Genomic DNA, 21273 nt, shown 5'->3' with positions numbered 1-21273 from the left:
CATACTAAGGGACAGGCCATTTTCAACATTTCTGCAAGATGCTTTGCACAAAAATGTGATTAAAATCCTTTCAAAACAAAAGAAACAGAAATTAATTTATTCTTATATTATGAGACATATTATGGAAACTAAATTATAAAAGATTTTATTTGTTTTATGGTTTATTAAGATTTACAGAGCTTTTTTTTCTGAGGGACACAAAATGGCATGTTTTCGTATAATGACCCATATATATAAACACTTTCATTATTGTTTTTACAACCTTCAATTAGAAAACTGAGAAAATAACAAACTTTGAAACTTAACCTATGATAAGTCACAATGTTTTTCAAAGGAATTGAAAACTCCCCAATCTGGAGTATCCACGGAGGAATGAGGTGACACAGCGATCTCATGGAAGTGGTTTGCTGACACGCATGAGGCAATTTGGTCTAAACCCTCAATAACATCTTTAATTTTAATTGCCTCATGCATTTCAGAGAACCCTTCTGTGGCAGGAAGAAAGCAGCCAGGGTCATCAGATGAAAGCAGGTAGGGCTGTGCGATATAGGGAAAATATCTAATTGCGTTTTTTTTGACAGATATTGCGATTTGATTTGTCATTTTTATATTTACAAAGTCAATCTTCAGCTTAATATTGTCAATAATGTGCAGCACAGTATGATTACACAGTATGATTATCTTTACCCTGCTGAAAAAATTAATTCTTACAGTTTCCATGAAATGCCAACCATTACAGTTTCCATGAAATGCCAACCATTACAAAATTAGGAATGCAATAGGAATTACTGTTGATCTACCCAATACTAATTAATATATATATATATATATATTATATAAATTTTACTTTCGTTTTAAACGAGAGCCAGGGGCTAACCTGCATCGAGCCTCATCCATACTGCCAGATGCGCTCGTCCACGCGAGAATATAACAGAGCGTTACAAAACTGACTGCGTGATGGCGGCAAGTGTGAACGGCTCGTCCGTGACACGGGATTCGTGCAGTGAAGGAAAGAGAGGGGCGAGTATGAGAAGCATTCAGAGACACAGTGCGCTCTTCTGAATTGGGAACTAATTTATTTTTATGTTAAAATAAAACATTGCATTCACTTAATTTTTGTGTCAATCTGAATGGAATAAAATGTGCCTTCATGTGCTATTGACATTTTCATAAATACAACTTCAGGAGGCATCCAGGTGCATCTTCAGAGTAGGAACTGTGATTGAGAAACTTGGGGATAACTTGAATACCAGAGTTTACAAATCTAAAGAACTTTTAACATGGCCTAAAGGAGAATGCATTCGGTAGTGCATTTACATTTATTTGTTTAGCGGACACGTATATGAAATTACTTATTATGAGAATAACAATCAATCAAACCAACAAAAATTCATCAATTTGTTAGTGCTATGACAAGTCCTAGTTAGCCTAAAACAGTATATGTAGCAAGGTTGAGCTGAATATATATATATAACACACACACACTAACACACACACACACAGGTCCTTCTCAAAAAATTAGCATATTGTGAAAAAGTTCATTATTTTCCATAATGTAAGGATAAAAATTAAACTTTCATATATTTTATATTCATGAAGTGAAGTGAAGTGACATTCAGCCAAGTATGGTGACCCATACTCAGAATTTGTGCTCTGCATTTAACCCATCCGAAATGCACACACACAGAGCAGTGAACACACACACTGTGAGCACACACCCGGAGCAGTGGGCAGCCATTTATGCTGCGGCGCCCGGGGAGCAGTTGGGGGTTCGATGCCTTGCTCAAGGGCACCTAAGTCGTGGTATTGAAGGTGGAGAGAGAACTGTACATGCACTACCCCCACCCCATATTCATTGCACACCAACTGAAATATTTCAGGTCTTTTATTGTTTAAATAATGATGATTTTTGGCATACAGCTCATGAATACCCAAAATTCCTATTTCAAAAAATTAGTATATTTCATCCAAACAATAAAAGAAAAGGGTTTTTAAATACAAAAAAAAAAAAAAAAGTCAACCTTCAAATAATTATGTTTGGTTATGCACTCAATACTTGGTCGGGAATCCTTTTTCAATGCAGCGTGGCATGGAGGCAATCAGCCTGTGGCACTGCTGAGGTGTTATGGATGCCCAGGATGCTTTGATATAGCGGCCTTAAGCTCATCCAGAGTGTTGGGTCTCTCAACTTTCTCTTCACAATATCCCACAGATTCTCTATGGGGTTCAGGTCAGGAGAGTTGGCAGGCCAATTAAGCACAGTAATACCATGGTCAGTAAACCATTTACCAGTGGTTTTGGCACTGTGAGCAGGTGCCAGGTTGTGCTGAAAAACGAAATCTTCATCTCCATAAAGCTTTTCAGCAGATGGAAGCATGAAGTGCTCCAAAATCTCCTGGTAACTAGCTGCATTGACCCTGCCCTTGATAAAACACAGTGGACCAACACCAGCAGCTGACATGGCACCCCAGAACATCACTGACTGTGGGTACTTGACACTGGACTTCAGGCATTTTGGCATTTCCTTCTCCCCAGTCTTCCTCCAGACTCTGGCACCTTGATTTCCGAATGACATGCAAAATTTGCTTTTATCCGAAAAAAGTACTTTGGACCACTGAGCAACAGTCCAGTGTTGCTTCTCTGTAGCCCAGGTCAGGCGCTTCTGCCGCTTTTTCTGGTTCAAAAGTGGCTTGACCTGGGGAATGCGGCACCTGTAGCCCATTTCCTGCACACGCCTGTGCACGGTGGCTCTGGATGTTTCTACTCCAGACTCAGTCCACAATCTTCCTCAGGGTCCGGTCACCTCTTCTCGTTGTGCAGCGTTTTTTTGCCACACTTTTTCCTTCCCACAGACTTCCCACTGAGGTGCCTTGATACAGCACTCTGGGAACAGCCTATTCGTTCAGAAATTTCTTTCTGTGTCTTACCCTCTCTCTTGAGGGTGTCAATGATGGCCTTCTGGACAGCAGTCAGGTCGGCAGTCTTACCTATGATTGCGGTTTTGAGTAATGAACCAGGCTGGGAGTTTTTAAAAGCCTCAGGAATCTTTTGCAGGTGTTTAGAGTTAATTAGTTGATTCAGATGATTAGGTTAATAGCTCGTTTAGAGAACCTTTTCATGATATGCAAATTTTTTGAGATAGGAATTTGGGGTTTTCATGAGCTGTATGCCAAAATCATCAGTATTAAAACAATAAAAGACCTGAAATATTTCATTTAGTGTGCAATGAATCTAAAATATATGAAAGTTAAATTTTTATCATTACGGAAAATAATGAACTTTTTCACAATATGCTAATTTTTTGAGAAGGACATATACATATACACATACACACACACACACACACACACATATATATATATATATATATATATATATATATATATATATATATAGAAAAAGAAAACAGACCGAATAGAAAGTAATTGTAATAACAGGTCAAGTGTTTATGAAAACCATGTGTCTTTGTTTCTTTAAAATGGATTATTGGTTTTATTATTTTTTCAAATACAGCTATTTTGTTAGTGTCAAGCCCTTCTCTTGTTCAAGTTCCAAAGGACACATGGATGACTCAAATTTTCAGCTCAATCGGTTTTATTTTTATTTTGGCTTTGTCAGTTGATTGGTCTGTTCATTAAATTAGCTTGTAAACCTTTAAAAACAGAAAACGTCTCAGGTTACGAATGTAACCATGGTTCCCTGAGGGGGAACAAGACACTGCGTCCTCTGAAGGGACACTATGGGGAACACCTCGTCGTGACCCGTGTCTGAAGCATACTTTGAAAAACGCCAACGTGTTGGCCGGCGACAGCCTCTGACGTCGCTACCGGCGCAACTATAAATACACACCCGTAGGACCCGTCACTTATCTTCTTCGTGAAGCTTGAGTCCGAAGCATGGCAGGGAGCTAGAGGATGCAGTGTCTCGTTCCCTCTCAGGGAACCATTGTTACATTCGTAACCTGAGACGTTCCCTGTCAAGGGAACTTCGAACTGCGTCCTCTGAAGGGACACTATGGGGAACAGTATACCTACACCGCCATGCTGAGGGGAGTGCAGGCCAGAATCATGGCAAACACTAAGTACCAACTCTACCATTTCACCGGGAGTCGCCCCTGGGACGGTTCGATGGCTGTCCATAACATTATCCCTTATGGCCAAAGGCCTAAGCTACATAGCCAACTTACCTGCAGCTCGTAAATGGAATGGCCCGGGAGAAGAGCAATTGGAGGACGGAACGTACAGATGAAGCCTCGGCCACGCCTGTACCAAAACTGTGCCGCAAAACTGATCCACCCAAATCTGGCCAACCTTTCCAACTCTGCTTCAACACCTTGGTGCGAATGCGCCATTCCCGAGCCTCAGCCCCTGCCTCAGCAGGATGCCTGCTCTCACAGTGCGTCTCAAAACAGTATGTAGTACTGGAGCGATCCGATGAAAAAAACAAGAATTCAGTCTCCCGCTGAGAGGAGGAGTCCGAGCTCCGAGTAGCATGCTCATAGGCGACCCTTTCAGAAAAGGGGAGCGCTGCTAACTACCACGAGAATTGCCCACACAGCCCCCCATGTTGAGGGGTAGTGCTTGAGGTGTATAACAAATACACACTGGTTGAATGAAGCCCAAGGAACCTCGGGGCTAATCATCTTAAGAAAGGGAACGAAGCGGAGCGCGTAACCCTTAAAGTACAGGATTCCAGAAAGTGTGCAGAGCCTTGCGTGCACACTTTCCACTTATGTGGATTTCAGAAAGTGCGCAAAGCATTAACGTGCACACTGACCACCATGTGGTTTTGAGAAAGTACACAGGCTTAGCGTGTGTACTGAAAGGTTACCTGACAACCACAGTATGTGGGAGCTCACCTTCAGAGAGATCTATGAAGCCTACTATCTGATAACCACAATATGTGGGAGTTCACCTACAGAGAGGCCTAGAGCGGCCTACTACCTGTTACCAGATAACCACCTCAGTGGAAGGTAATATGGAACTCGACTCCAGGGAGGCCTGGTAAGGCCTACTACCTGACAACCACAAACCGTAGGAGCTCGTTTTTTAGTGGAAACGCACAGTATGTGGGAGCTAAATCTCCAGGGAGGCCTGGTGAGGCCTACTACCTGACAACCACAGTATGTGGGAGCTCACCATCAGAGAGGCCTGATGAAGCCTACTACCTGATAACCACAATATGTGGGAGTCCACACAGCCCCTCATGTTGAGGGAAGCGATGCTTGGGGTGTATAACAAATACACACTGAATGAAGCCCATGGACCCCAGGGCTAATCATCTTCAGAAAGGGAACGAAGCAGAGGGGGTAACCCCTACCGTACAGGATTTTAGAAAGTGCACAGAGACTTGCGTGCCCCCTTACGTGGATTTGAGACCTGGATCGCACGGGAGAGGCGAGCTCCAACCCTCAAGCGAGGGGAGCATCACCTGAGGCAGTACATACAGAAGGACTCCGTAACTACCATCTCCCCGGATGCGCCAAGCGGTCAGGCGGCCCCTCAGGGTGACCTGGCCGGACATCCATGAAATTCCCTGCAGTGCTGTGCCAGTTCTGACGATCAGCCAGGCTCCTCGGGAGGGGGTGTGGGATGAGCAACCGCAGAGCGCTTGGTTCCCACACGCGGGACTCGCTCCGCAGTGGGCGTCGCGCCCGGGGGGGCAAACCCACGTACCACAGCCGCCTGCCGAAAGCCTGTGATCGTGGCCAGAGCACAAGGCTGGAACTGAGCACTGTAAAGGAAACTCCCAGAGTTTGTTAGTAGACATATAACCACCAGCAACATAACACCCATAAGCAGAAAGGTTTACATACTCACCCACCCTCCTGTACTGGAGTCCCGCTTTACGGGACGTCCCCTTTTGGTCCGTACCGTCAGTAAGGTGGCCACTATGAAAATAGGATCGACCAAAACATAACAGGTCCAGGATAGGAGACTGTTATGTGAGAAACTTTCCACCTAACACCGATCAGGGGGAGCGCTGGTGGCTACAGGGGAATTAGGCAGGGGAGAAATAAAACAGAAGTTAAAAACATCCAACAGGATGTGACTAACTCCTAGGTATCGCTCCGATCCGGACGAGAACGCTGCCTCGTCTGAATCACATCCCTCAGACCTTGCTTACCTCTTCTTGACCCGTGATTCCTCTTGCCTCTTGCCTGACACTAGCCTTCTGCGCCCATCTTCGATCCTCAGATCGAGATGGGCCAGGACCCCTTTGTTGTTCGGGCTCTGCTGCTGCGTATGATTTACCATTTAAGCGGGATGTATCCTGGAAGGGCTTAGATGGCAAAGAGGGAGATTTTAGAGAGGATGTTCCCCCCACTGAGATATAGCTATCTAGCATCTCTTTTACAGGGGGCATCCTCTCATAGCCGTTCTTGTGCATGCCATCGATATCAGCATATCTCGTATGCTGAAACCGATGGATGCGGGAGAAAAACAGCCTCTTCCATTCCTTTTCGACTTCTGCCTGTAGGTCAGGCAAGAATGGAAGGCTCACCTGGGCTGGCGGGCTACGGTCAGACAAATAACGCTCATCGAGGCGACCTCGCGATGTTACCTTTCTGGCACGCTTCCATGGCAAGCTTTTTTTTTTTTTTTTTGCCATGGCGCGATCCATAACCTCTAGCAGCTCCCCATACACAGAGCAGAAGAAATGAGCGGCTCAGCCTCAGCTTCTTCGCCACTCTAAAATATCTCCTTTTTTTCTGGGTAGAACCCAGCAGAGCAATAACTTCAGTGTCAGAATGGGTTAATGACAACGCATCTTCCTCCCGAAGTTCGCTCTCGTTTGCCGCCGGAGAGTGTGAGAGGAAAAGTCCCTCTCTACACTCCTCAGCGAGATCCACCTGTGATCCCCACGAGCTCATTCTCCTCCGTGCCTCGGCAATGGTGGGTCCTGAGCCGCGAGATCCAGATGGCTGTCTCTCTTTCCACGAAAAAAGTGAGACAAACGAGAGCAGAGCTTTTTCATAGAAAAACGCTCGCAGTGTGCGCAGATTGCCCCCCTCAAGGACATCGCGTGCCTGCTCTTCGCCCAAACAAGAGATGCAACGACTGTGTGTGTGTCATCAGGTGTCAAATATCGATGACATGGATGCACACACTGTTTAAACGCCTTGCTAGTAGGGATGTGCAACAGTGATCGAGTACTCGAGTACTCGACCGCGACAGCGATGATCGATCTCATAAACGATGATCGAAATTATTATTATTTTTTTATTATTGGTTATGGCAGCAAGTTGGGCGGCGCCCTGATCTCTGATTGGTTAGCTTCCCACTTGATACCTCAAAAGACGTTAGAAGACAGATAATCATGGCCTCAAAATCACGTAAGTGATGGCTGGTTTCCCTTTGAGAAGAACGATGAAAATACAGTTCAGGGTAAGCTGTGCAGCACCAAGCTGTCACACACATCTACAACAAATATAATCCGCTATCATCTAAAATGTGTACATAAAATATTTGGCGATAACAGAGCGGCAACTCAGACGAGCATTGAATCACTTGCCGTAAGACCTAAATGCAACGCAGGCAGAACCGAGAAGACGACAAAGCTGTTCGCTGAAATGGTGGTGAAAGATTTGCTGCCCATTAGTTTCAGGGACAGAGAAGGTTTACTTGTCCAGTGGTACCTGGCTGTTCCTGCAACATCTGTTCCAGCGGAGCAAATTTATTCCACTAAATGTGAACAGGCTGTGCACTCGGCTCTCATCGGAGCACGTAGACCGACTTATCTTTTTGAATAGACATTTTAATGTTTCACCGGTCGTGGTAAATATAATATCCATTTTTTTAAATAATAATATTATTTTAGTTTTGAGCTTTAGCCATAGTTAAAATATCTAGGCTATTGGTCTCTGTTTTATACCTTATAATAGTTGTTTGGTTAAACTTGGTGAACTTTTTTCTTTATTTTTTAAAAACTACGTTTCACCGCTGGATCAAAATATGCTGCTAAAGTTATATTGGAAGACAATGTTTTGTTAAAAAAAAAAATGCAGTTGAATAAAGTACCAAAAAAAAAAAAAGTATCTTTGTGTGTTAATTTTTAAATCACAGACAAATAATGAAATGGTCTTTATAAAATAAAAATGCACTGGATATATTTGTAGCCTAATTACATTAAACATATTCGTAGAGATGACGAAAATTATTTGTTTTTAATAGTTTTTATCTTAAATATATTTTAAATCTTATTCAATCCCAGTTACACTTTTGGTCAATTTCACATCTGCATCGGCGAATTTCTTTTTTTCAGATAAAAGTTGCAAGAGCTAGTCTATATCTGATTAATTAACATTAACAATTATGCTGAAATCGCTGCATATCAGCGATTCGTTTCATGCTCATATAAGCAATGCACGATAATGATATTGCTCTTAAATGTTTTATTTTTCTAATATTATTGTTATTATTTTATTACTGATGTTATAATAATGCAGCTGAGCTTTTTTTCCATCATATTTGTATGGAATAAAATCACTTTCAAAAATAATCGTACGTAATTCAAAACATTTGTGTGTAATTTTAATATACTCGTGCGTAATTTAAAACTATTGTACGTAATTCTGTTTTTTGTCAGAGTTGGATTCCAAAATTTATGGCCACGACAGTTTGCAGATACGCAATTTTGTGTGTTTTTTAGAGTACAACTTTAAAATGTACGACTGTGACATTTTACAGACACGGCGCTTTTTTTCACAATAGCTCTCTTGCACACACGACATGCGAAATTACGACCACGAAATGCAGTGTGCGAAACGGCTGTCAAAAATACGTCATCAAGGTCACAGGCATTAATCCGAGGGAAGATGAATCGATTCAACGAAGTGCGCATGAGCCCCACCAAAGTTTTAAACTACTGACGCCGAAATGGCGGATCAGCAGCCAAGCGCTCACACCCAGGCGGCAAGGAACTCGACCGGAAGTTGAAGTCGGGTGGGGGCTGCCATCTTTTAGCAGAAATTCACTTGCGTTAGCATTCCCATTGACTCCCATTCATTTCGGCGTCACTTTGACAGCGAATAACTTTACATCTGAGGCGTTTAAAGACTCCGTTTGTCCGTTATTTCTTTCTAAAGATACACAACAATGTATAAAGGGCTCCATTACCTTCTATGTTACATTATGGCCCCATATAAACAGTTTTTGTAAAAAATAGGCTAACGATTGCGTCATAACCACTTGACTCTCTGTCGCATTACCGTACAGACAGGAGGAGAAGCTCGCAGGCAATTAACTTAATATGGCGTACTGGCGTTACATTTTAAAATACTATACAAAATAATTAATCAGAATACTTACTCCTGCTCACTCACACCAAAGAACTCCCCGCTCAAGCTCGCCGTCTCTGCAAGATTAACGATGGCAGTTTGCACGCACAGCCAATTAGAAGATTTACATCCGTCAGACAGGTTGCTGACGTTGTCAAGCTTCATCTGAGTCTGCGCGTCAGAAACGGAAGTGCTAAAAAACGCTAAAAATGGGCTTCACTTGTCTCAATTGAGTTCCAATGGGGTCGCTGTGTCCATTTCTTTTACTGTCTATGGGACCGAACTTGGACTGAACTTGACGACCCCTGTGTTTAAGGGTTAACGTTAGTTATAACTAATAACAGAGAGTATCAATATTACAGAGATAGTAATCGTTTGTTAACATGGACAAATGGTGCATAGTCTAATTAAATATGTGCTAATTTGCATAAATACCACAACAGATCTAAACATTGGGTTTAGCCAAGTGAAAATGTCTTGTTAAATTTTGTTGACAAATAACAGTAAAATACTTAATATTAAGATCTGAGTGGAACCCATTTAGGCTACCCATGAGCATTAATACAGAGAGGCAGGAAGAAGTACTTTGGTTCCTACTTAGGCTGGTTCCTTTATTAATTTTTAAGTAGGGGTTCGTTAATGCGCATCTCGTCAGTAAAGCCGGTTCTCTAATCAGCGGTTAATTCCATCAGGTGCGTGATTTCACATAGAGCAGCTGTTACTACACAGAGCCGTTGTTAACTGCGAAGATGCACCAAAAAACGCTGAAAATTAACATGATTTGCGCATCTTCTCTATTAACAACGGCTCTGTGTAGTAACAGCTGCACTATGTGAAATCACGCACCTGATGGAATTAACCGCTGATTAGAAAACCGGCTTTACTGACGAGATGCGCATAACGATCGGCCGATCGTGATCGAGCACCCCTATTTTTAAGAGATTATATTTGGGGCTGTTTCTGGGGGACGAGTCTGAGGCAAGAACATGAGACAATAGTAAGGAGAATGCAAAAGACAAAAGGTAGGCAAAATAAAAAGTAAATTTCCAGAAACAGTCCCACGGACCAAACTAATAAAGGCTGGTTTCTAAAGTACTTCTTCCTGCCTCTCTGTATTAATGCTCATGGGTAGCCTAAACTGGTTCCATTCAAACCTTAATATTAAGTATTTTACTGTTATCAACAAGATCGAACAAGACATTTTAACCTGGCTATACCCAATGTTTAGATCTGTTGTGGTATTTATGCAAATTAGCACATAAATACAGAAAGAAATGACTGTGTAAGTTAAATTTTTTTTAAACCATTGATTTAATTGATTTACACAATATTGTAGTAACAAGATGTTGTAGTCTTTATTTGCTGGAAAATGACAATCAGTCAAGTTTGTGTTTTAAGCACATCTGACACATCCCTACACCTGAAATGTAAAGCAGAACGAGCTCCACTTGCAGGTTATTGTAGAATATGTAAGCACACTGCCATATGCATAATTTATTTTTGCACTGTTAATCAATTTTACATTTTCACTTAGTGCAGGTTAATTTAAGGAAGATAATGTACTACAGATATTTAAATCCTTTTTGTATGTACTCCACTTCTTCACTGCCAGACCATCATCTTAATGTTTATGCAGTTCAATGTTTTTATTATTTTTTTATATCTCAAGAACCTTGTTCAGTAAGTATTTAGATGTTTTTCATATCTGTCACGGTCGAAGCATGATCTGTTTCTGTTGTTCTGATTAAGGAAACTTGTGTTGGGGAGGATTCAATGTCTGCTGAGGCACATGTGAATGTGTTATAAAGTGAGTATCAGAAAACACATCCCAGACACATGGACTGTCAAAGACCATGCGACAGGAACATGCTCCTGGAGATGCTGAGAAAGCATTGAAGGAATCTCTGTGGAGGATGTACTCAAAAAATACACATACTTTAGGACACCTGCTGAGTGACTCATCAACTGTAAAATATCTTGTTTCAAATCTTTTCAGGTAATATTCTTCTGTACCTTTTTAGCCCATCTGTTAAAAATGAAAAGCAATAGTTTTAGAAAACAATGTAAGATTTATCAGTCTAGACAAGAACATGAAAAGCACCGTATATTGTGAACCTTATACATTAGCTTCTGATTATTGCTACAGTTCTGCAGTGTATGTAGCTCCACTGTCTGAGCCAAAGAGGATGCAACAGAATCTGAAAAGTGTTTTCTTTTTTTTCTCTTTATTTTTGTTGTTATTATTGTTGTTATTATTCTTTTTATTTATTTTATGAAAGGGGGACCCGTCTACACCTTTCCTACCATACACCTGATGGATACTGACTGTAAAATGGCAATCACAGGAGGAGGGCTCAGTGTGGTGACAGAGACTTGTTATAGCTCTTATATGTCATTGCTCTTTTTGTTTTTTGATTGCTTCAACTCTGTCCTCATTTGTAAGTCGATTTGAACAAAATCATCTACTAAATGAATAAATGTAAATATTAGTATAACCTGTGGTATAGATGAGTGCCAGTCAACTTATTCCTGATTCCGTTCTTTTAGAAACCATGCACAGGGAGCATATGTACTTTTGTTACTCAGTGAATAGTCAGTAGTACAGTTGTATTATAATATAATGGAGAAGGGTCTGGCTGCAGACTTGCACTTTCAGACACTTGCGCTTCTATTTTCAATTGGATATTTTATTCTACTTACTGGTTACTTATTGTTTGAATCTCTCAACATTTGTTTTTCTCTTGTGTAGGTATGGTTGACTGGAAGTCTGTCAGTCCAGATGTGAGGAAGACACAGAGTGGAGCTGGAGCTCAGCAGATGTGTGATGGGGTAGATACTGTGGTCTTGGAAAGAAGGGCATCTTCACAGCTTTCTATTCAAAGAGTTTGCTGGATTCTGTTCTATGGACTGCTACTACAGAATGAATTAATGAAAGAGTTCAATTCAATTCAAGTTTATTTGTATAGCGCTTTTTATAATACAAATCGTTACAAAGCAACTTTACAGAAAATTATGTTTCTACAATATTTAGTAGTAGCTAGTAGTTTGTGAACGTTTGAGTGGTCTATCTATCTATCTATCTATCTATCTATTTATCTATCTTTTTACTTGAATTGGGGACTGAAACTGAAAGCTAAATAAATGTTTTAGTGGATAAACCTGTGTCTGTTTGCTTAATTGGTTAATGTCACTTAAAACAAGGTTACTAAACTTTTCTGACTAATTTTTAAATTTATTAGTTTTTTTGTTTTTTTTTTACTAATTTTTCTCTATCAGGCAAAACCTAGTTTTCTAGTGTAACACTTTACAATAAAGTTTAATTTGTTGACTGATGTATTAACTAACATTAACTATGAATAATGCATTTGATACAGTATTTATTAAACTTTGTTAGTTTATAAAAATACAGCTGTACGTTGTTTGTTCTTCTTAGTTCACTAATGTTAACAAATACAGCTGACTTTAAATGACCTTAACTTAAGAACATCAAGTGCGACTAACCAATAAAAATAATTGTAATCTGTTTTTGATTATTGATAAACTAAGACCTAAAAGTGCGGTGGTGATTACGTCATTAAGGTACTTTCGAAAGTAATTTAAAATAATATTATTTACATCATTAACGCTGTTTTTACATTGGATAAATGTAAATTGGTTTTATAGGATTATGTGTTTAATTTATCGCTTTCTATGAATCTATAGGCCAATAGCGATTAAGAGTATGACTCTTCGTTGAATCGATTGATCTTCCCTCGGAAAGTAATGCCTGTGACCTTGATGACGTATATTTGACAGCCGTTTCGCACACTGCATTTCGTGGTCGTAATTAGAGGTCTTCACACCCGAGACCCGTCGACTCCGGACCCGACCCGGGACCCGTACGGGTTCGGGTCTATATTTTAAATCATCAGTCGGGTCCGAATCTATTACCTCGGGTCCCGGGTCTGTTTAACATTGTGTGTAATACCCGTGCGATCGGAGTCATCTGACTCGAAGAACATCCGGCCGTGATCAAAGACTACTTGTGTTTTTTGTAACTTGCAACTTGTAAAATTAGGAAAAGAAAAGAGTGAGCCAAAAAAAGTGATCTCTCTCTCTCTCTCTTGCTCGCACACTCAGAGACAGTTAATATACAAGTGCATGCACGGTATTAATGCTTGCAGACTTGACACACTCATATTTAATATATTTCAAATCAGCAACACAATCTGAGGTGAACTGTCACATGAATGTTTTCTATTACGCTCAAATTGCGTTAAGCATTTTAGGTTGATACGGCTAGCACGCATGCAATAGTATGTTCCTGCGCATTTCATGTTTCTATGGCAAGCAGTGAGGGACACTTCGACCGCCAAACCGCGTTTTACATTTTCTCCCATTTTTATAATATTATAAATGAACCGTTTAATCTTAAAGTTTTAGTGGTTCAGATTCAGACTCGATGCAGAGCAGAGAGCACAGACAGAGATCAGATGATAGTAAATAAATAACATCAGCGGCCATGGCATTGCACGAGCGATCATTATTATAGTTCAAAAGGGCAAACAGTCTAAGTTATTAAGCGAATTAACTCGAGTCAGAATGTACATGTGCACAGTAGCATTTGTCATCCATCACCGTGACATCAAGTGGACTTCTGAAGCTGAAATAATGAATGGATTCAGCTTGGACTTGGAATAACGAGAGGAATAACATGAATAACTTTTTGTCGGAGGATTGTAATGCATCACAGGCAGTCGGGTACAAGGAAGAGAGACTACGGCTCTTAGGTAAGACAAAAAGCTGTATTCTTCTCAACAGGTTTATTTACTTGTAATAGCAATTTAAGGTGGAATATGTGAACGTCGGGTCCAGTCGGGTCTGTGTCTTCCCGGAGGGTTTGGGTCCAGATTTCAAATGATATACGGGTCCGGGTCGGGTCCGGGTAGACATTTCTCGGATCTACACGGGTCCGGGGCCAGCTTTTGAAATATTAGACGGGTCCGGGTCGGTTCGGTGTAGTACATTACGGGTCTCTGTCGGGTTCGGGCACAAATTTTTGGACCCGTGGAGACCTCTAGTCGTAATTCCGCATGTCGTGTGTGTAACAGAGCTATTGTGAAAAAAAGCGCCGTGTCTGTAAACTGTCACAGTCGTACATTTTAAAGTTGTACTCTAAAAAACACACAAAATCGCGTATCTGTAAACTGTCGTGGCCGTAGAATTTGGAATCCAACTCTGACAAAAAACTGAATTACGTACAATAGTTTTAAATTACGAACGAGTATATTAAAATTACACACAAATGTTTTGAATTATGTACGATTATTTTTGAAAGTGATTTTATTCCATATATTTGTGGGCATAATTCAATTCATATGGCTTCGAAAACGCGCAGGTGGTTTAGGGAAAATAAAACTTAACTTAAAAATACAGCTTTATTACAACTATTACACTTAATAACGTAGATGAAAATATAGCACAAATCTGCCATACATTTATAATGAGAACTTTATAGGCATGTATAGTAAAATCTGTCCTTGCCAATCTTTCAGCGCGCTGTCATGAAAACGCATCAGAGGGAGCTTGCACGCTCTCTCACGCTCTCTCTCTCTCTCTCTCTCTCTCTCTCTCTCTCTCTCTCTCTGTCTAACGTATAACTTATCATCCTATTGTGCTGATACAAGTAGTAATGTTACGTCTGATATGTTATGTGATTTACCATAGGATGTGTCATAGAATTAGCTTCCGTTTATTGGTACACTCTTCACCCCAGGCAGATATTTCGTGCTCCTTTATTAGTAACATTTCTTCATCATAATCATAATCTAACCTGTCCTAATCATGTGTTGGAGTTCATGTTTTCATAGACAGATTTTCATGTCAGATTTTTATTTTTATTTTTTTATTTTTTCATTTTCATAACAATCTTCAGATTTTTTCATTATATACATTATGGCCATGCCCCGCCCCCTCGCATTAAGCCCCACCCCCGATTAATCGATGAATTGTTTTTGAAACCTATCGATTATCGAAATGAGAAATTTCCCAAAATGCCCATCCCTACTTGCTAGTGGATGCCATGATAACAATAATAGATCGCTCTTACCGTTCTGGTTCTCAGATGCACGCTTCAAACAAAATAGTCAATGAAGATTAAGAAGATAAGTGACGGGTCCTAAGGGCGCATATTTATAGTCGCGCCAGTAGCGACGTCAGAGGCTGTCGCTGGCCAACACGTTGCCATTTTTCAAAGTATGCTTCAGACACGGGTCACAACGAGGTGTTCCCCATAGTGTCCCTTCAGCGGACGCAGTTCAAAGTTCCCTTGACAGGGAACAAATGTTACCATTTCAATTAAACATTTTAATTAAACATTTTATGTATTCTATGATGAATTACTCATTTAAGCCTTTACATGGAATAAAGAACCCATTTAACAAGTCAATGTTGCAATGTGTTACTTAATCAATCTAAACATCAATTAAACATAGCTTCAACATGTTATACAGCATTCCAAACACCATGAAAGTAAATAAAACATATCATTGACCATTGTCGTCTTTGGACTGAACCTACAAGTGAACTTGGAGTGTCTTCTCAGTGAAGTTTGTTTGTCTGAATGACTGAGGAACTCCAGGTTTTTAACAGGTGCTCCAAATCAGTGAAAATGACAGAACAGGTGACAAGCAGCCAGATTGCTGCAGCTGGTGCACTCTGGAAAGTGTAGTTCTCATCTCATTCTCATGTAGAGTCATTCCTGAGATTCAGCTCAATAGTTAGTGACCATTTGTTCCAAATGCTGTTATCCCCGTATTAAAAACATACATGTATTCAAATTTGCAAAAAAATAGGATAATTTTGAATTCTCTGTTTCCTATTGTTGAAAGTATGATAATTTTACAGAACAAGCTAAAGGCGCAGCTGACATCCATCAATGCTGCCAACAGCATTTTGGAAAACTCCAGAACCAGCAAGATCAGCAAAACCTTGTCCAATGATAGAAAGATCCCCTGGTTGTGTTAAAGTATTAACTCAGCCAAGCATTTTTGATATTGCCTAGTATATTGAAATTAATATAAATTTAAAAGAAATTGTTGACACCAAAAAAAAGTTATCGTGTGCACTTTTAGTACATTGTGGGAACAAATTAGTAAAAAAATTTTATGGTTAAGAAAATGTTGTCAGTGAGTGTCGTAAACTTTAAATAAATGCAATTCAGGATGATATTTATTTGTGTGTGCAAATTTTAATTAGCAGATGTTTACTGTGTATATCACGTACCTTGTACATCAGTCTACATTTGATGTCCCATCAGTTTTCCAATGTTAAATAATGTTAAAAGGTGGTTTAACTCCCTCTTGTGGTCATTGCCCTGAAGCTCGGGGGAGAAAAATAAATAAACTGTAACGTGTGTGCAGTTTTGTAAAAAATCTGTCCACATGGATGTAAATTGACAATCTGTACCCACAGTTTAAAATCTGTCCCCACAAATTGTAAAACCGTGCACACAGTTTATTTATTTTTCTCTTCCAACCCAGCTAACAAAGAAAGGTCCCCAGGACATCGTGTAGGGTCCGCTTTACGTTGAGCCAACATTTGCGAAAACGTCCTCCCGACATTTACAGGATGTGCACCGGCCATTCGGGACGTTTAGAGGACTTTCGCTTTAAATCCTCTAAATGTCCTTTTATTGTACTTTTAAGCTAATCAAAGACAACAGACACACTGTATGAAGCAAAATACGTTTATTTTAATTGAACAATCGTAAGGTTGCAGTGCTCTTTTCATGTGTGTGTGTGTGTGTGCGTGTGTGTGTGTGAGAGAGAGAGACAGAGAGTGAAAGAGATTGTGTGAGAGAGACCTTTGTGCACTTACCTTGATGTATCTAAAAATCTAAATATGCACATCAGTTCTCAGAACTACATGGAGTAAACAATAAAAAAGAACTGTGTTTATGCACCTGCTGCCTTTTGATGGTGAAAAGTACAGACTAAACAAAATCAAGTGGATTTAAACACTTGCATGCCATCCTGCTGGTCATTTCATGGTGAGAAGAGCAGCAAGCAACACAAGAAAGATCAGATCCTGATTTTGTTTTGGCACCCTCTTCATCCTCTCAAGCTCCCACTGAAGGCGATGAGGATTCAGAGGATCCTGTATCCGGGTGGATTGGGAGAAACAGTAAAGTGCTGTTTTCTACCAATGTGTAGACAACTCACTTCCTTCAGCCTGCCAGAGGCGTGACTCCAGGGACGATGCGTTATGCCATCGCAAGAGTCCAGAAGTGTGTGTGTATGTTTGAGAGAGAAATAGAGACCTCAGCTCTCAGAATGTGAGCGTGATTTCACCAAGTACAACATGTTCCTGGATCAACATCCTTGTTGATCCTGCAACAACATTCCAATCAACCAATCGGGATTTAGATATAACTTTTCAGGAAATATCTGTTTTTGGTGTATAATCAGAGTTAGGTGCTTCTACGCCCTTGTTAATCATCTTTCATTTGGTAAGGTTAGGTTTAGGGGTAGGGATTGGGTAAAGTCTATATTTATTGACAATAATGTTGATACAGGACCATCAAAAGATGTTGATCCATGAACATGTCTTACTTGGCTAAATCACGGCGACCGCTTTCAGAACTACATGGAGTAAACAAAAACAAAGTAAGTGTATTGTATTTATGCACCTGCTGCCTTTTGATGGTGAGAAGTATGGATGGCCTATGTGTGAAATGCTTGTCTTTTCTTGATGGCAAAGCCAGTTTAAAACCTTAAAATCTTTCACTGATACACTTTTTGATTCTACTGTAAAAAAAATCTACTTTGAATCAGATTTATGAACATAATTTATTATGAAATAAAATGCAACACCAACTTCAAATAAACAAAAACGTACCTTGTTTTTCTTTAGCAGGTGCATAAATACACTTTGTTTTTGTTAACTCCATGTAGTTCTGAGAGCTGAGGTGTACATTTTGTTTTTATCAAATACATCAAGGTAAGTGCGCAAAGGTCTCTCTCTCTCTCTCTCTCTCTCTCTATCACATAAACACACACAATAAAATATGCTATTATATTCCATATAGCTCCATATACAAGCCAGAAACTAAGCTTTTTTTTTTTTGCACAGGCCTATCTAAAGGGTTAATGGTCCCACCTAGTGATCAACCATAAAACTTAAAAATTTAGATTTTTTTTTTTAAACATCTGGTAGTTTTGATCAGGACTAAGGTCGATTAAAAGATTAATGATTAAGATTAATATTGTTACTTATGTGAATTCATTTGAAGGTTTATTCTTCTTATTTGTACACTTATTTTCCTGTGTTCCATATAAAAGAATAGTGGTGATGTTTTGTTGTGTTTCTTAAAAATTTAATAAAACTACTAACCACAATGGAGACTGATAAGAACAGCAAAAATTATACATAAATAAATAACATAAATTACAAAAACATCAGTATAACTGTCAGAAAATTAAGCTATTTTAACATATTATGAGTTAAATAATTATTTGACAATGTTAATTTATTTAGATAATAAAGCGGGACCCTTTTATAATGTGATGGAGTACTGTGAAGGAGGAGATCTTTCAAAAGTCATGGAAACACATCAAAAAGAACGTTTTTTTGAAGAACAACAGGTGAGTTTCTTAGACATACTGTTCATTCCATGTTATATACTGTAAACAACCCTCTCTAAACTTTACAAAATTTGTGATTAAAAACAAAACATGAATGCTACAATGCTACACCCGTAAAAAACAAAACCCTTGTGTGGACATCACACACACAAAAACACTCATGTTTTTGTGAAATGTGGGTTCATCCTGTAGCGCATCAGATAGGACTGCAACAACGAATCAATTAAAATCGATTACTAAAAGAGTTGGCAACGAATTTCATAATTGATTCGTTGTGTCGCGCACAGAGACGTTTGATTATTATGTAAAAAATCAAAATTTTAGTTGATCGCAGAGCGGAATGAACACACTCCAACTCTCCCGCACACCGATGCTACTGCTAGCAGAGTTCGGCGCCTCATAAACAGGGCGGAGCAAAAAAAAAAAAAAAAAGAGCGGAGGTAGAGGAAAGATACATGGCAGAGAAATCCGTGCGCCCCAAGTCATCCGAGGTGTGGGAGCATTTCACACTAAATAAACAGAAAAAGTGTGTTAACTGCAAAATATGCAAAAGAGACATGACATGGCACGGGAGCACCACGGCAATGATCCAGCACCTGAGACGAAAACATGTTGGAGTCTTTGATGAGGAGGAAGGGAGTTCAATAGCAGGGTAAGTCACTACAGAATCCTACTTTTGTTCCGTATTGAAGTGAGGAACGTAATGTCCCTGTTGCCGGTGTTTACTCATTATCCAGCTTGACAAGCATGACAAGTTAGCGTTAGCTCGTTAATAACAGCAGTATAGCAGGGGTGGTATAGTTACTTTGCATTGCAAGACTAAAGACTCGCTCTATTCACTCGTCTTTTTTGGACCATTCATTTTTCAATCTGTTGTCATGTATAGAGATCGCTGATGTGTCGTCATCATGACGTATTCCCAATGGTGAACGCAAAGCATTTTGGGAATCCGCGGCACAAACATTAGGCGCCAGACTTCTTTGCATGGAGGGAAGAACGCAGTGTTCAAGATGCCGTTTACTTGCTGTGTTATAAACTGCAATAGTCGTTCTCAGAATAGAAGTGGCATAAAGCTTAAGAACAGAATATCCTTTTATTGTTTTCCAGCGGAGAAAAGTAATAGTACAAGCCATGTTTCAGAGGTGACAAAAAGGCAACGAATGGCATGGTAGCAGCGGTAAGGAGGCCAAGATTACCTTCGATAACATTCCACCACACATTGATGGTGTGTTCAAAGCATTTTAACAAAGGTAAGTTACAACTACTCTCAGTAAATGTATACTGTTAACTAGCATTAAATGGCTAGAAAATGAGCTTAAGTTACCAATGTACTAAAGCGTAACTTTAATCAGTTTTAAATGTTGTACATCTAGGCTACATTGCAATTTATTTGGTGACTGTGTTTGCAGGCAAACCCGCCTATGAAATGTTGGAGTGTGATCCTGCTTTGATTACAGAAATACATTAGTTTAAAATATATGAAAATAGAAAAGTCATTTTAAATTGTCATACTATTTCACAATATTACTGTTTTTATTATTTATTTATTTTTATCAAATAAATGCAGCCTTGGTGAGCAGAAAAACATTTAAAAAATCTCGCTGACCCCAAACTTTTGAACGGTAGTGTATGTTGCCCCCTATGTATAGCTAATCTGGATTCCTTAGAAACAGAGGTTGTGATATGACATGATTTCTTTATATTGTTACTGTCACACACTACACCTGCTGCACCTGAGATGGAAGGTCCTGTGAATCCACCCCCATTGCCGGGCACTGTCCACACCGGTCATCAGACTGAGCTGACTTTGCTGGATAAAATTGTGGTTGTGTGCTGTGCTTTGACCAATATGTGTCCAATTATTGTTGTGAAGGCGTCATGTTAGAATTATAAACCATGATCATATCTAATATGTAAATGTTTTTTTTTTTTTCAAAAGAGTAATGTCTCTTCTCACATGTAATGTTTTTTAGCCATGTCTGTAAATAAAATACACTAGGTTGAATGAAATTCTGCCTCCTTTATCTTTAAGGAAGAATTGTGCAAAATCAGTGTTCTTTGGTTGCAAACACAATTACATAACTTAAATAGTAGTAACAACAAACTTAATTTAAGTTTCTTTACATATTTAACATGTAAATACATTTAGATGAATACATTAACATGTAAATACATTTATATGAATACATTTACATTATAAAGGGTCCATAGAAATGATGAGAAACTGAAAATATGAGGTAGGTTGTGGGTGATAAGTAACGGACACATGACTCTTCTCTGGCTGGTGCTGCTGAGTCCCACGCAGTCTAAATGGAACCACTATATAGGACTGATAGTTCTGATTATCGTCAAACATGTAATCAAGCTCTT

The 21273-nt window shown here is 39.6% G+C and overlaps 1 protein-coding gene across 2 annotated transcripts in view; it reads left to right on the top strand.

Annotated features, from left to right (window-relative positions):
* The window catches only part of LOC127974857 (uncharacterized), a 63494-nt gene extending 51093 nt beyond the window's left edge, over window positions 1–12401 (top strand). The window contains exons 1-3 of one of the 2 annotated variants that reach the window (XR_008157368.1): window positions 341–531; window positions 11030–11276; window positions 11560–12401. Coding sequence is in view for 1 of the 2 variants with exons in the window: in XM_052578424.1 (XP_052434384.1) it covers window positions 11030–11064 (35 nt within the window). In the remaining variant the exon portion in view is untranslated. Of the gene's footprint in view, window positions 1–340; window positions 532–11029; window positions 11535–11559 lie in introns of those variants that run through there. The other variant, XM_052578424.1, reaches the window with a different exon arrangement.
* Window positions 12402–21273: the final 8872 nt, after the last annotated feature.

The sequence above is a fragment of the Carassius gibelio genome, chromosome B16 (genome assembly GCF_023724105.1).
Source record: "Carassius gibelio isolate Cgi1373 ecotype wild population from Czech Republic chromosome B16, carGib1.2-hapl.c, whole genome shotgun sequence".
Classification (NCBI taxonomy): Eukaryota; Metazoa; Chordata; class Actinopteri; order Cypriniformes; family Cyprinidae; genus Carassius; species Carassius gibelio.
The sequence above is the reverse complement of the archived record's forward strand: the minus strand, read 5'-3'. Positions and strand labels throughout refer to the sequence as shown.